General features: G+C 50.8%; 1 protein-coding gene across 1 annotated transcript in view; it reads left to right on the forward strand.

Annotated features, from left to right (window-relative positions):
* Positions 1-16,428, forward strand: part of LOC119937274 (protein only RNase P catalytic subunit) — a 96,122-nt gene that overhangs the window by 78,537 nt on the left and 1,157 nt on the right. The window contains exons 5-6 of the mRNA XM_038756951.1: positions 13,137-13,285; positions 15,458-15,653. Coding sequence (XP_038612879.1) covers positions 13,137-13,285; positions 15,458-15,653 — 345 coding nt within the window. The remainder of the gene's footprint in view (positions 1-13,136; positions 13,286-15,457; positions 15,654-16,428) is intronic.

A 16,428-nucleotide genomic window follows, 5' to 3' on the forward strand; every position in this document is an offset into this window, starting at 1 on the left:
GAAATCATTTGTGTCCAGAACGAGGAGCAATCAGTTGGTCTACCAATTGTATGTATTGAGCACTTACCGTGTGCAGGGCATTGTACTAAGTGCTTGGGAGAGTCCAACGCAACAGTGTAACAGACTCATCCCTCTGCCCCTAACCGGTCAAGGGGTCACCAGCGAGATAGATGAGAGCAGGGTGGCCTTCGAGGAATGAAGCGTACGGGTTGGGGGGTTAGTCGGAAATCAGCGACGCGCGGTCATCCCGGTGGAATCACCCTGGGTCCCATCCACCTCCGCTTCCTCCGGGTCGACCTCCTTAAACCCGACTGACACGCGTGCTAAGGGTTGCGTGGTTTCGTTGCTGTGCCAAACCTCACGTACCTGGACGGGTGTGGTCGCGCCAGCATCAGACCGGCACGTCTCGCCGGGACGAGTTCCGCGCTCCCGTGATCTGCCCTCTCCTTGCCTAATGGGAAGGGAAGCCACGCGTCTCCCGTGCTGAACCGGTCCCTAACAGCTTGGCTGCTTGGACTTTTATACCAAGTCAACTTGTGGTGGGATTCACCGTGGCATCCCCAGGGGCAGCCGGCGTCAAGTCACCCACCTTCCCACTGATCTTTGAAGCTCTTCCTGCACGGCGGCTTTGAAAGTTCCCCACGGGTCCCATGTGAGTAAGCCCGCCCCCACAAATACACACACACACCATTGAGTCCCCTCCCTTACCCCCACCTCCCGGGTCCTCCCACAACTTCCCCCTACGTCCCCGGACTCCCCAAGCCCAATGTTTTTTTAACTTGTTTCTCCATCTCAGCCGAACCTCTCCCCAGCTTGCAGCCCCCATTTCTGGGACTTCCACGGCTACGGGCCCTGGAAGGATTGGGGGAGCCCCCCGTTCAGCCGGGATTGGTCCCCTGCAGCCCTGAAGGATGGGGAAGGAGCCAGCCAAGGCTGCCAAACAAGTCTGGTTTCTTTTTAATGGTGGCACAGGGCAGGAGGGAGGAGAAGAGGGTGCTCCAGGGTGGTGCTGAGGATCGGATTGAGGGGCACTGGGCCGGGAGCCCAATCCTGAAGCCATGGGGAGATAAAAAAAAAAAATAACGATGGTAATAACGGTATTTATTGAAGGCTTAATCTGTGCCAAGGTAAAAAGTTTAAAAGCCACAGTGGGGTTGGGGGGATTTTTCAAGAGCAGGGGGCGGGAGAGGATGCGGGGAGAGAGCAGGGAGAGGGTGGGCCAATCCAGTCTCCAGCGTGGGATGACGTGACAGACTTACTTGGGGTCGAGAGAAAACATTCCACACTATCGCCAGCCCTCTGAATGCCCCAGACTCCTGTGGGTTTTCCTGCCCCGCAGAGAGAGATGATACCCAGAACGGTTAGAACTGTTTTTGAAGCGAAAGCCAAGGGCTAAGGAGAGTCAACTCACCCCCCACGATTTTGCAATCGGCAGCCTCCGGTCCCGACTCTGATTCCCACCTTCCTTTCAGAAAAGCTGGAGCTGCGCCGGTGCCCCCTCCTCTGCGAACCCTGACCTCTGCCCCTACCTGGGTGGTTTCTACCACTTCCTGGAAAGAAATCTGTTTCGGAGCCACTCGGTTGCAGCACGGGTCTCTTTCCTTTGTTACCCTTTCTCCTTAAAAGCCGTACCTCGCGGACTTCAAGCCCGATCCCGGGCTCTTCCCTTGGACGCGTTATTCCCTCCTGCAGGATAAGCAATCAATCAATCAATCAATCGTATTTATTGAGCGCTTACTATGTGCAGAGCACTGTACTAAGCGCTTGGGAAGTACAAATTGGCATCACATAGAGACAGTCCCTACCCAACAGTGGGCTCACAGTCTAAAAGGGGGAGACAGAGAACAGAACCAAACATACCAACAAAATAAAATAAGTAGGATAGAAATGTACAAGTAAAATAAATAAATAAATAAATAAATAGAGTAATAAATATGTACAACCATATATACATATATACAGGTGCTGTGGGGAAGGGAAGGAGGTAAGACGGGGGGATGGAGAGGGGGACGAGGGGGAGAGGAAAGAAGGGGCTCAGTCTGGGAAGGCCTCCTGGAGGAGGTGAGCTCTCAGCAGGGCCTTGAAGGGAGGAAGAGAGCTAGTGCGGCGGATGGGCAGAGGGAGGGCATTCCAGGCCCGGGGGATGACGTGGGCCGGGGGGTCGATGGCGGGACAGGCGAGAGCGAGGTACAGTGAGGTGATTAGTGGTGGAGGAGCGGAGGGTGCGGGCTGGGCAGTAGAAGGAGAGAAGGGAGGTGAGGTAGGAGGGGGCGAGGTGATGGACAGCCTTGAAGCCCAGGGTGAGGAGTTTCTGCTTGATGAGCAGATTGATCGGTAGCCATTGGAGGTTTTTGAGGAGGGGAGTAATATGTCCAGAGCGTTTCTGGACAAAGATAAGCAGTAGCCCGGGGAGGGTGGATGACAAGAGGTGACCTCGGGATGGGGGGGGGTTACCGGCAAAGCAGAGCCAGTGTCTCAGGGGTGGGAGGCCAAGGGTATCCGTCGGCCCTGTAGATTTGGGGCTGGCGTTGAAGCCTTTTTTCTGGCTCCTCCCCCCACCCCAGGTGTCAGGGCTGCCCACTGTGTCATCACAGTGTGGCGGGAGCCGGCCGAAAGCTGGAACCTAAATGGGGCTCTAACCACAGCTCTCTCCCGTCCCTAACCACGGGTGACAAATGGGTCCCCACCAAACACCGACCATTTTCCTTTCACGTCCTCCCGGCCCCGAGGGTGCCTGCGTGCCGTCCTCTTCGGCCCTACGTGACTCTCATCTTTCCCCGCAGCTTCCACCCATCCCGGGACCTTGATCCGATATCACTCCCGTGTCCAAAACGAGAAGCCGGCACTCTTGGAACGAAGCATTTAGGACGAACGCCTAGAGAGCTGCCGGGCCGGCTGTTTGGTGGTGGGGTGGAGTTGTTTTTGAAGGATGTTGGGAAGGATGGCCCCAAAGTTATAAACCCTCCAGCTACTTCTTAGTACATCCCCGCTCTCTCGGCGGAAAGACAGTAATCCTAGAAGCAGTTACACCAATAATAATAACCGTGGTATTTGTTAAGCGCTTACTCTGTGTCAAGCCTGTCCACATGTTTTGTTGTCTGTCTCCCCCTTCTAGACTGTGAGCCCATTGTTGGGTAGGGACCGACTCTATATAATAATAATAATAATAATAATGGCATTTCTTAAGCGCTTACTATGTGCAAAGCACTGTTCTAAGCGCTGGGGAGGTTACAAGGTGATCAGGTTGTCCCACATAGGGCTCACAGTCTTAATCCCCAGTTTACAGATGAGGTAACTGAGGCTCAGAGAAGTGAAGTGACTCGCCCAAAGTCACACAGCGACAAGTGGCGGAGCCGGGATTTGAACCCATGACCTCTGACTCCAAAGCCCGGGCTCTTTCCACTGAGCCACGCTTCTTCTCTATATGTTGCTGACTTGGACTTCCCAAGCGCTTAGCACACAGTAAGTGCTCAATAAATACGATTGAATGAATGAATGAATACTACGGGCTGGCAAGTCGGCTTGGACACAGTCCCTGTCCCACGTGGGGCCCACAGTCTCAGTCCCCATTTTACAGATGAGGTAACTGAGGCCCAGAGGGGTGAAGTGACTTGCCCAAGGTCACGCAGCAGACAGCGGAGCCAGGTTTAGAACCCATGACCTTCTGACCCCCAGGCTCCCGTGTGCCATGCCGCTTCTCCTGAGGGGGACGGCGTGGCTCAGTGGAAAGAGCCCGGGCTTTGGAGTCAGAGGTCATGGGTTCGAATCCCAGCTCCGCCACGTGTCTGCTGTGTGACCTTGGGCAAGTCACTTCACTTCTCTGAGCCTCAGTTCCCTCATCTGGAAAATGGAGATTAAGACTGAGCCCCATGTGGACAACTTGATCACCTTGTATTCCCCCCCAGCGCTTAGAACAGCGCTCCGCACATAGTAAGCGCTTAACAAATGCCATCATCATTATTATTATTATTATTATTATTAAGTGCCAGGGCCAGAAGTAGCAGGCTGATTGAAAATCCGGCTCAGAGGGGGAACTCTCGGAGCTCTTTCTCCCGAGTAAGTGGAAGAGGTGTCCGTCCACGCAGGGAGGAATCTCCCAGAGCCTCGTGCTTCTGTGTAAGGACAGGAAATGATCCAGCCTTCCTGGGAATGACAAAGGGAGTTAGAGAAGCGGAGGGGGGTGACCACATTATTCATCTGAGGTTGGCATCCTGCGTAAACCTAAGCAATCAAAGAGCACTCCAGGAATTGACCCTAGTAGGTCATTGACTCCAGTGGTCCTCCTCAAAATTCCTGCTGGTACCACAACCTTGACACATCAGTACACAATTTCCCGGTTTGCACACAGTTTATGCTAGCGTCCCTCCTCCCCTCCCACATCCTCCGCTCTGTGGCAGTAATAACGAGAGTTCGTCAGCTTTCTTTTCCATTAGCTTGGCACAAATTGTCCCAAGTTAGTAATATAAAGACTAGATCGAGAGTGCATGCCGCTCTGGGACTACTCAGAACTGGGTTCAAGAAAGAGTACTGAGCAGGATGAACGAGACTTAGCACAATCCTCTGTGAATTCCACGGTTGTGAAGGATCCCCAAAACCCGGGGCTAACATAATCATTTTGACTTTGGCTTTCCGATTCGGCTTCTAAAGTGGGGAAAACGATCCCTAATTCATTACCGCCGTAGCCTGGTTAATTGTGTTCTTCAAGGACCTTCCATTATGGAAGAGTTGTCTTGTATCCACATCGTTATTGGCTCCGTGCAACATGTGCACAACCTGTTTTTCCTACCCCGAATCTACTTGGGCCAAAGTGGATCGTGTTAAAACCAGAACAGGCTCAGTTTGTGGGAAGAACATTCCTAACTCCCCAATAGCGTCTTTCTAAATCACGTAACAGAAGACTTTATTTAGCAGAATAAACTCAGTGGAAAATAATCGGACCCTTGCGCTTTCACACAGGGTATTCAGTCCAAATGGAAAAGCAGGCGATTCCACTTTTTTCCTGCCCGCTCTCCGTTTCGTTCACTCTCGGATGGAGCAGATAATCATGTGCTGTTTTTTAACCTGACTAAGCTGTTGTGGATTGAGTTTTCTCTGACCTCTGATCAGAGCTGGAACCCTGCGCCTTCTGGTTCCTCCGTAGTTTACGGTCCAATGCGGAAGATCAGCTGGAAGTATCCTAAAACAACCTAACGTGAATAATTAACCGGGAGGCAAACTTCTCTTGATTGGGACTCATTTCCTCCAACTAAGCATTGCCCTGTGGATAGTAGGTGTCCCGGGCTTCTTAGTCATTCCGCACTGAGCCGGCAAGCAAAAGTACCTTGGGAATTCCCAGTTGGACTATCGTATAGGCACATTTCCTTCCAGAAACTTGAGTTGGGGAGACCCATTCGTTTCTCCGTGGTGGATCTGAGGGCTCCTGGGAATTCTGTTCAGTTCCCGCAGAAGCGATTTTGGACTGTAAACTAGTCGTGGGCAGTGAAAGGGTCTGCCAACTCTGTTGTACTCTCCCAAGCCCATAATACAGCACTCCGCACACAGTAAGCTCATGATAAATACCACTGATGATGGTAATAATAATAATAATGGTATTTGTTAAGCGCTTACTATGTGCCACGCACTGTTCATTCATTCGTTCATTCAATCGTATTTATTGAGCGCTTACTGTGTGCAGAGCACTGTCCTAAGCGCTTGGGAAGTACAAGTTGGCAACATATCATCATCATCATCATCATCAATCGTATTTATTGAGCGCGTACTATGTGCAGAGCACTGTACTAAGCGCTTGGGAAGTACAAATTGGCAACATATAGAGACAGTCCCTACCCAACAGTGGGCTCACAGTCTAGAAAGGGGAGACAGACAACAAAACAAAACAAATGGACAGGTGCCAAGCCATCAGAGTAAACAGAAATAAATACATCTTTATATATTATATATAATATACATATTATATATTATATATATTCATTCATTCAATCATATTTATTGAGCGCTTACTGTGTGCAAAGCACTGTCCTAAGCGCTTGGGAAGTACAAGTCAGCAACATATAGAGACGGTCCCTACCCAACAGTGGGCTCACAGTCTAGAAGGGGGAGACAGATAACAAAACAAAACATATTAACAAAATAAAATAAATAGAATAAATATATACCAATAATACATATATATATATATATATATATATATATATATATATATATATATATATATATGTACATATACACTAACAGTCTTCTAGACTGTGAGCCCACTGCTGGGTAGGGACTGTCTCTATATGTTCATTCATTCATTCAGTCAGTCATATCTATTGAGCGCCTACTGTGTCCAGAGCACTGCACTAAGCGCTTGGGAAGTACAAATTGGCAACATATAGGGACGGTCCCTACTGTTCTAAGCCCTGGGATAGATACAAGGTAATCAGGTTGCCCCATGTGGGGCTCACAGTCTTAATCCCCATTTTACAGATGAGGTAACTGAGGCACAGAGAAGTTAAGTGACTCGCCCAAAGTCACACAGCTGATGAGCGGCAGGGTCGGGATTAAAACCCACGACCTCCGACTCCCAAGACCGTGGTCTTTCCACCGAGCCACGCTGCTTCTCACGCTACGTCCGAATTGCACTTTCCAAGCGCTTAGTACTGGGCTCCGCATGCAGTAAGCACTCACTGCCGATCCTGTCGGGGGGAAATGGAAGTGGGTAGATGGGGCATTCATTCACAGCGCTCTGCACACAGTAAGCGCCCAATAAATGCGATTGAATGAATGAATGAATGGGGCAGGTTTGGGAGGTTTAAGAAAAAAATGAAGGCTGGCTCTAACCCAGTCTGTGGTACCGGCCCAGAGAACAACAACCAGCCTCCCATCGCGGACACTTGCCTGGGCGGGGGGCTTGTCATCATCAATCATATTTATTGAGCGCTTACTGTGTGCAGAGCACTGTACTAAGCGTTTGTCTTTCCCAACCTAAAAGCTGGGTAAGCAGGGACGGTGTCGTCTATCTGTCATCTCCCTCCTTTGTCCCCGAGGAAGATGACAGTAATGATGATAATAATGATGATGATAATTGTGGTATTTAAGTGCTTACTATGCACCAGGCAGTGATCTAAGCACTGGAGTGGACGCAGGCAAATTGGGTGGGACACAGTCCCTGTCCCACACGGAGCGCACGGTCTTAATCCCCGTTTTGAAGATGAGATAACCGAGGCACAGAGAAGTGAATTGACTTGCCCAAGGTCACACAGCGGCTACATGGCGGAGCTGGGAGTAGAACCCAGGCTCTTCTGATTCCTAGGCCCGTGCTCCGTCCACTAGGCCAGGCTGCTTCCCAACAGGCGAGGTCAACGGCCGGGCACTATAATTGTGCTAGCACAGGAAGACGGGTGTTCAAAAGGCACGCATCCACCCTTCACGAGACGATGGAATGCCCAGGGCCGGAAGGCCATTCCTCTTCCCTTCCTCGAATTGTTTCGTCGAGCAAAGTGATGACACCCATCAGCTCTCCGGGGTGGCGGAAGCAGGTGGGACCGGAGGATTGATAGCCCACCAAGCTTATTCACGAGGGCAGGGATTGTGCCTGTTTACTCTCTTGTCCTCCCCCAGGCGCTTAGTGCAGAGCTCTGCACACACTAAGGGCTCAAATACTATCAAACGATTGATTAATGAGGTCACAGGAAGACTTCAGGAGAGGTCACCCTGCCAGAGGCCACAGTCTGCCGGCCACAGATGGGGTGGCTAAGCGGGGCTCAAAAGCCTGACCGTTCTGGGTACAGGCCAGGACTCGCCTTGTCCGGTCCGGGTGTGCGGTTTCCGTCCTTCCCGCTGCCAGCTAGAGAACTCCTCTGCCCCAGGAGGCCCTAGGGATGTGTTCCCCTGCCTTTGAAGTGCTTGTGTTTTCTGTCCCTCCAAATAGAGGAGCCCCATGTGTTACTTCTTCTAACAAGCGATGGACATGTACAAGCAGATGAAACCTCATCTCGCTACTGTCCTAATACAGCCCACCCACTTGGCTTCTGTAATGCCAACCTACTCGCTGTACCTCCATCTTATCTGTCTCTCCACCTCCCTCCCACCCACGTCCTGCTTCTGGCCTGGAATACCCTTCCTCTTCATCTCCAACAGACAATTACTCTCCCCCGCTTCAAAGCTTTATTGACGGCACGTCTCCTCCAAGAGACCTTCCCTGGCTAAGCCCTCTTTTCCTTTTCTTCTGCTCCCTTCTGCCCTGTTTTTTTTTTAATAGCATTTACTAAGCGCTTACTATGTGCAAAGCACTGTTCTAAGCGCTGGGGAGGTTACAAGGTGATCAGGTTGTCCCACGGAGGGCTCACAGTCTTAATCCCCATTTTACAGATGAGGTCACTGAGGCACAGGGAAGTTAAGTGACTTGCCCAAAGTCACACGGCTGACAAGTGGCGGTGCCGGGATTTGAACCCATGACCTCTGACTCCAAAGCCCGTGCTCTTTCCACTGAGCCACGCTGCTTCTCTAGCCCTTCTGCATCGCCCTGACTTGCTCCCTTTATCATCGCCCCCAGCCCCACAGCACCTACGTCCATATCCGGAATTTATTTATTTATATTAGTGTCCGTCTCCCCCTCTAGACTGTAAGCTTGTTGTAGGCAGGGAATGTGTCTTATATTGTACACTCCCAGGCACTTATTATGGTGCTCTGCCCGCAGTAAGCGCTCAGTAAATGCGATCGATTGATTGATACGCTCTGCCTTTTTATAGACCAGCCATTTCTAAATGACTTTTCCTGCTCCGATCTGCCGTCCCCTCCGTAAGCGCCGGATGCCCGGCTGCATCTCAGTGCTTTCCTTTTTCCCCGAGAACCAGCCGGGCGGAAGAGCAGCTGCTTTTTCGGTCTGGGTAGGAAATCCCCAACCCGAGGCAGGGGAGACCACCCCGGCGCGAGCCTAAAATTAAACAGGCAAGAGGAGGAGCGGGGGCGTATTTCCTACTTTGAATCTGAGGCTCCGCGGCCCCTGCCTCGCTCCGCAGCGGGGACTTTCTTTTTTTTTTCCCATTCGAAGAGGTGCTTATCCAGTGACCTTTCCTCTGGCTTCATCCCCTTGCAGCGACTCAGTGCAACTGACACCCCTTTTACGGTGCAGCCCCCTCTTCCCTCCCCCTCATTTCATCGGGTGGTTTTGACACCTCACGACTGGGCCGGTGTTCAGCAGCGGCTGGGGAAGTGCAATAGAAAGGCCGGGTTAATCAATCAATCAATCAATCAATCGTATTTATTGAGCGCTTACTGTGTGCAGAGCACTGGACTAAGCGCTTGGGAAGTACAAGTTGGCAACATATAGAGACGGTCCCTACCCAACAGCGGGCTCACAGTCTAAAAGGGGGAGACAGAGAACAAAACCAAGCATACTAACAAAATAAAATAAATAGAATAAGGGCGAGCCGCCTTCGAGCGAGCACCCACCCAGGCCACGTGAAGACCGAGCGGAGGAATTTGGATCTCCAGAGCCACCAGGGTGTCTTTAGGGAGGAATTAAGCCATTACTCCAAGCCAGAAACCCGTGCCTGTAGTTGCTTTCGGTGCAGGAAAGCTTACAACCCCCTCACACGGCGTTCGAAAGCGTGCCAGTGCCCGTGTGTGTTGGCCCAGGGTTGGGCTGAGAAGTTGGGGGGAGATCTTGCACCCCTGTCCCACTTATTCTCCCTCTCCTGCCCGATTGGCACCTCTTTCAAGGGCTCATCACCGAGGGAACCGGAGAGTGAACCCAAGCGCATGGAGTTGCAGCCTCTTTGGAGCCGTGGGGCGGGAGAGGAAGTGAGGAGGGAGAGGGAGGGATGTGGTGCCACAAGGCTGATCCCACCCTTGCCGTCTGGCATTTGCCGAGCTCTTTCCTGCAGGGCCCTCTCTAGTTACCTCGTTAGAATTAGTGACATTATAATTCGGTACATCTGGTCCCCCTGCACAGCTCAGTCGTTCTGAGCCTCCGTGAGGGAAATCCACAGACTGGGGAAGGTTCAGAGACAGGGGAGGGGAGGTGAAAAGTTAGACAAGAAAAAGGAAATCACATTTGCTATCTAGGATTACTCAGAAAATCTCTCTCTCACACACACATATTCATATTCATCTCAGTGTAGATTCTCTCCACCCCAGCCCCGCTAACCCTGCCAGCCCAGAATGTTCACCCTAAGAAAAAATGATTACCTTTAAGGAAGGAAAAGAAAACCCTCACCCGCCCTGGGGGTTGGTGAAGATGGAAACTAAAGAACAATTTTTCCATTTGTTTCTTTCTCCAAAAGGGAGAAGTCTTTTGCGGGGCAGTCGGGGAGGGTTTCTTTCCTGCTAACCTTTTTCCCTCCCGGTTCCCTCACCCAGCTTGAAATGGAATACCCTCTAGAAATCATCTGGGCCCCTGCATTAAGAATGAAACTAGGGAGCCAACAACCTCCCAAAGCAATGGGATGGGCACAAAAAAGAAGAAGTGTTCTAAGAAAGGGACGAGCGGGTGAAGAAGGCGGCGGGAGTGTGCGAGTGACTGATTGCTAAATACAATTGAGTGGGGCAGCGAGGGGAGGTTTGGTGCTGATGAGCAAAAAAGCCAAGGCTTAATCAATCGATGGTATTTATTTGAGCCCTGACTGCGCACGATGCACTGTAGTACGTGCTCGGGAGAGTTCAAAACAACAGGGTTGGTAGGCACGTTCCCTGCCCACAAGGAGCTTACAGTCTAGAGGGGGAGACGGACAATGATAGAAATGAATTACAGGTGCATACGTAAGTGCCGTGGGGCTGAGGGCAGGGTGAGTAAAGATGCTGAGTTCTAGGAAGGGGCATCTGGAAGCCCCACGTTGAGGCAACTTGCCCTGGCAGCCTTCCCCCGCTCACCCCAAGACGCATACTGGGGCTACCCAGGCATTCATCTTCCCTTGGGGGCACTTGGGTGGATTTGGCTTCAGTTTAGTGCAGGCTTGGCTTGGTCAGAGCCTGATGTGGCTGATGCCAAGCCCAGGACAGTGCTTTGGCCCAAGCCTCAGTTTTGCTCTGTTCTAGGTGACCCTGGGGGAAATCTGCCTCTGGAGCAGGAGCCTTGGGCCTGGTGGTTCCGAGTTTGGACTGCTCTGAAATCTCCCCCTCCGCTCCCACCCCAGGGTCTAACCTAGGTTTAGAGGCTCAGGTCAGACTCCGATCCCAGGCTCGAGCAATCCCCCACACATCCCTCCCTGCCGGTGGCCGAACTGGACCGGTTTCTGGGATGCCGTCCGCCGCGGACTCGGCTACCTCGTCAGGCACCGGGGCTGCCCCCTGACCCCAGAAGGCGCAGCCGTACTCCCTGTCAAGTGGCTCCTTCTTTCTGGGTGAATAACGTTGAGTGCGCCGGGGGACTCTCTCCAGCCTACTCACTCCAACCCCAGAATTTCCCCCAAAGGGACTTTCTCGTCCCGGAGGAAGTGACTCATACGCGGAGGCTAGTGAGAGTGGGTTTTCAGGTTCCCCCTTTGTTCTGAGCTCTCACTTTCCCCGATTACCTTGGGCTCCCACCCTCTCCTCTGCACCTCTTGACTGCTCAGAGTTCCCTCTTGGCCACAAAGACATTGGCTGAATTCACTGCACCTGTGCTCAGTTTCCTAAGAAGGCACACGTTTTTCAATTAAATAGAAACGACAAGCATTTCAGGCCTACCGTCACTTGGGTTTTTCGTTCCCGTTTTCCAACTGCAGTGTGATTTCCTTTGGCAAGGACCCTTGCAAAACCACCGCAACGTCAGGGAAGCGAGGGCAGGAATAAATGGGATTGTTCTGGATGTATGTAGACTTCTCAATGTACCGTGGCTCAGTGGAAAGAGCCCGGGCTTTGGAGTCAGAGGTCGTGGGTTCAAATCCCGGCTCCGCCCATTGTCAGCTGGGTGACTTTGGGCAAGTCACTTAACTTCTCTGGGCCTCAGTTCCCTCATCTGTAAAATGGGGATTGACTGTGAGCCCTCTGTGGGACAACCTGATCACTTTGTAGCCTCCCCAGTGCTTAGAACAGTGCTTTGCACATAGTAAGTGCTTAATAAATGCCATCATCATCACCTTTATTAAAACTGATTTTTTTTAATGGTATTTGTTAAGTGCTTACTAGTGTGCCAGGCACTGGACTAAGTGTTGGTGTAAATACAAAAAAAATCGGCGTGGACACAATCCCTGTCTCACATCAGGCTCACAGTCTTAATCCCCGTTTTACAGATGAGGTAACTGAGGCATAGAGAAGTTCAGTGACCTGCCCAAGGTCACATAGCAGATAAGTAACGGACCTGGGATTAGAACCCTTGCTCCTTGGAAAGAGCCCGGGCTTTGGAGTCAGAGGTCGTGAGTTCGAGTCCCGACTCCGCCACATGTCCGCTGTGTGACCTTGGGCAAGTCACTTAACTTTTCTGAGCCTCAGTTCCCTCATCTGTAAAACGGGGATTAAGACTGTGAGCCCCACGTGGGACAACTTGATCACCTTGTATCCCCCCCAGCGCTTAGAACAGTGCTCTGCACATAGTAAGCGCTTAACAAATGCCATTATTATTATTATTATATAATAGTCTAATATAATTTAGACTGTGAGCCCACTTTCAGACTGTGAGCCCACTGTTGGGTAGGGACTGTCTCTATATGTTGCCAATTTGTACTTCCCAAGCACTTAGTACAGTGCTCTGCACATAGTAAGCACTCAATAAATACGATTGATGATGATGATTATTATTGTCCTCAGTTTCCACATCTGTAAAATGGAGATTTCATACCTGTTCATCCTCTGCCTAAGACTGTGACACCGCCCCCCCCCCCCCCCAGCCCCCGGTTGGGATGGGGACTAATTATTCATTCAGTCACATTTATTGAGCGCTTACTGTGTGCAGAGCAAATCTACACCCAAATCTCATTATCTAATTATAATTATCTAATTATCTGGGATGTACCCCGGTGCTTAGTGCAGTGCTTGGCACAGAGTAAAATCGTAACAAATATTATGATTATTATCATTATTAATACAGATAGTAAGGTCTGGAGTGCCAACAAACCGTGATTGGCAGCAGTGGCGGTGAAATGCCGGACGATGAAGCCTTTGTCCCCTAGTCTTTCACGGTGCGCGAGCCCCAGTTTGTCCTCCCCTGATCTGTGCCACGGCTTGGTGTCTTTCAGCTCCTTAACGTGGTGACTCAGTTGGCCCAGAAGAACCTGAAGCTTCTTGTGCTGGGCCGGAAGCACATGTTGTACGGGACGGCCAGCTGGAGAAAGCAGGAGATGGAGGCGGTGCAGAAAAACGCCGCCTGCTTCTTTACGGAGAACACGTAAGAATCGAGGGGAATGGGCCCTCCTCGTTCCGCTCGGCCGATCCGTGGAAGCTTCTCCCAGGTGTCCTAATCGGCCAGTCCGTACCTGCAGAGAAAAGGAGGCGGCCCTTTCCTAACTTCCCATGGGCAGCGAAAATTGGAATGCTTTCTCTGATATTCCGTGCTTTGTAGCTCCAGATTTCGGTAACATTCCCGGAGTCCCCAAAACGTTCACCGAAGAAGCGGCGTGGCCTAATGGAAAGAGTGTGAGCCTGGGAGTTAGGGGACCTGGGTTCTAATCCCAGTCCCTCCTGTTGGGTGACCTCGGGCAAGTCGCTTAACTTCTCTTTGGCTCAGTTTCCTCATCTGTAAAATGGGCAACACCTGTTTGCTCTCTGCCTTAGTTTAAGTGTGGGACAGGGACTCAAATTGTGATTACATTTCATCCCTCCCCGTGACTTAGTACAGTGATTGGCACATTGTAAGTGCTTAACAAATGCCATAATATTATTAAAATTAGATCACCGCCCAGGCTTAAAGGAACCACTTGGGCTGCTTTCTCGAGCACTAGGCAGGGAGGCCTCACTCCTGGGTTGTAGTCCTGAGATGCTTTCATCATCATCATCATCAATCGTATTTATTGAGCGCTTACTATGTGCAGAGCACCGTACTAAGCGCTTGGGAAGTACAAGTTGGCAACATATAGAGACAGTCCCTACCCAACAGTGGGCTCACAGTCTAAAAGGGGGAGACAGAGAACAAAACCAAACATACTAACAAAATAAAATAAATAGAATAGATATGTACAAATAAAATAGAGTAAAAAAATATGTACAAACATATCTACATATATACAGGTGCTGTGGGGAAGGGAAGGAGGTAAGATGGGGGGGATGGAGAGGGGGACGAGGGGGAGAGGAAGGAAGGGGCTCAGTCTGGGGAGGCCTCCTGGAGGAGGTGAGCTCTCAGCAGGGCCTAATGCTTTGTGTTTAGGTGCTTTGTGTTTTTATGCTTCAGTACGTTCCCTCAGGAAAAAGCCTAGAGGTTCTTGGAGTGAAAGCCTTCCTCCAAATGCAGAGTGGTCAGTTTTTAAATGGGGCCTCGTGGCATTAAACAAATCTGGCCCGCAATGGGCCGTCTGCCGTCCGCATCCAGATATAGGGCAGGTCTTCACCATGAATTCGTAAGCGTGGTTTCCCCTGGAGTCTGATTTCCCAGGGAGAGCCGGTTCTTTTCTACCAGCCTTATCATCATCATCATCAGTATTTGTCATGTGGGCCTGGGCAGATCCCACGTCTCCTGTCTCCTTTTGTTCAGTGGGAATAATAATAAATAACAAACAATGATACTTTTTAAGTGCTTACTATGTATTAGGCACTGTTCTGAGCGCCGGGGTAGATACAGGCAGATCAGGTTGGACACATGTGTCCCCTATAGGGCTCACAGTCTTAATCCCCAGTTTACAAATGAGGTAACTGACGCACAGAGAAGTTAAGTGACTTGCCCAAGGTCACACAGCAGACAAGTGGATGAGAACCCGGGTCCTTCCTACTGCCAGACCCGTGCGCTAACCACAGTGGTGTAGTAGTATTTTGACAGGGAAAGTGGAAGCAGACTAGATTGGTCTTTATTATGTTGCCATTATTGTTAATCCTTGATTATCCTAGAGTTTACAGTCCTGTGTGTGGATTAATCCTGCTCTTCATTGCTTCTCCTCCTTTCATTTTGCCTTCCATCCCACCCTCCCATCCCACCTTTAGAGAAGCAGCGTGGCTCAGTGGAAAGAGCCCGGGCTTTGGAGTCAGAGGTCACGGGTTCAAATCCCGGCTCCACCAATTGTCAGCCGTGTGACTTTGGGCAAGTCACTTCACTTCTCTGTGCCTCAGTTCCCTCATCTGGAAAATGGGGCTGAAGACTGTGAGCCCCCCGTGGGACAACCTGATCACCTTGTAACCTCCCCCCCCAGCGCTTAGAACAGCGCTTTGCACATAGTAAGCGCTTAATAAATGCCATCATTACTATCTTGCCCCTCACCCGGGGTTCCCGGGAATTACCGAGGTCCTGGATGGGGGTTGCGTCTGAGCCCCCGCGAAATGTAGGGAAGAGGGTGACCGCTCTGTGCGAAGCATTGGCTGTTACCCTCCAAGGCTTCAGTTTGACTGTGCCCTTTCTCCCTGGGGCCCGGCCCAGCTCGGAGGACGATCCTTTCCTGCTGTATGCCACCCTGCATTCGGGAAACCACTGCAAGTTTGTCACTCAGGACCTCCTCCGAGACCACAAAGCCTGCCTCCCTGACGCCCTGACTCGGCGCCTGTTCTTCAAGTGGCAGCAGGGGCATCAGCTCGCGTTTTCCAGCTATTCCGCGGGAAACAGGATCGTCTTTCAGGTAAGCTTTCCGCCCTTCACGTGCCGTCAATCAATCAATTGTATTTATCGAGCACTTACTGTGTGCAGAGCACTGTACTAAGCACATGGGAAGTACAAGTTGGCAACATATAGAGACGGTCCCTACCCAACAGCAGGCTCACAGTCTAAAAGGGGGAGGCAGAGAACAAAACCAAACATACTAACAAAATCAAATAAATAGAATAGGTACAAGTAAAATAAATAAATAGAGTAATAAATATGTACAAACATATATACATAGATACAGGTGCTGTGGGGAAGGGAAGGAGGTAAGATGAGGGGGATGGAGAGGGGGACGAGGGGGAGAGGAAGGAAGGGGCTCAGTACACTTGCATCCACTCATTCACTCATACTAATAATGATGACATTACTCTATTTCACTTGCACATATTTGCTATTCTATTTATTTTATTTGGTTAATATGTTTTGTTTTGTTGGCTGGCTCCCCCTTCTAGACTGTGAGCCCGCTGTTGGGTAGGGACCGTCTCTAGATGTTGCCAACTTGTACTCCCCAAGCGCTTAGTACAGTGCTCTGCACACAGCAAGTGCTCAATAAATACAATCGAATGAATGAATTTATTAAGCGCTTACTATGTGCAAAGCACTGTTCTAAGCGCTGATATTTACTGAGTGCTTACTGCGTGCAGGGCACTGTACTAAGCACTTGGGAGAGGACAACAATAAGCAGAACCAGTCCCTGCCCACACTGAGCATGGGAGGCATTATGGCTCAGTAGACAGAGCCCGGGCTCGGGA

This window comes from Tachyglossus aculeatus, chromosome 14 (assembly GCF_015852505.1).
Source record: "Tachyglossus aculeatus isolate mTacAcu1 chromosome 14, mTacAcu1.pri, whole genome shotgun sequence".
Taxonomy (NCBI): Eukaryota; Metazoa; Chordata; class Mammalia; order Monotremata; family Tachyglossidae; genus Tachyglossus; species Tachyglossus aculeatus.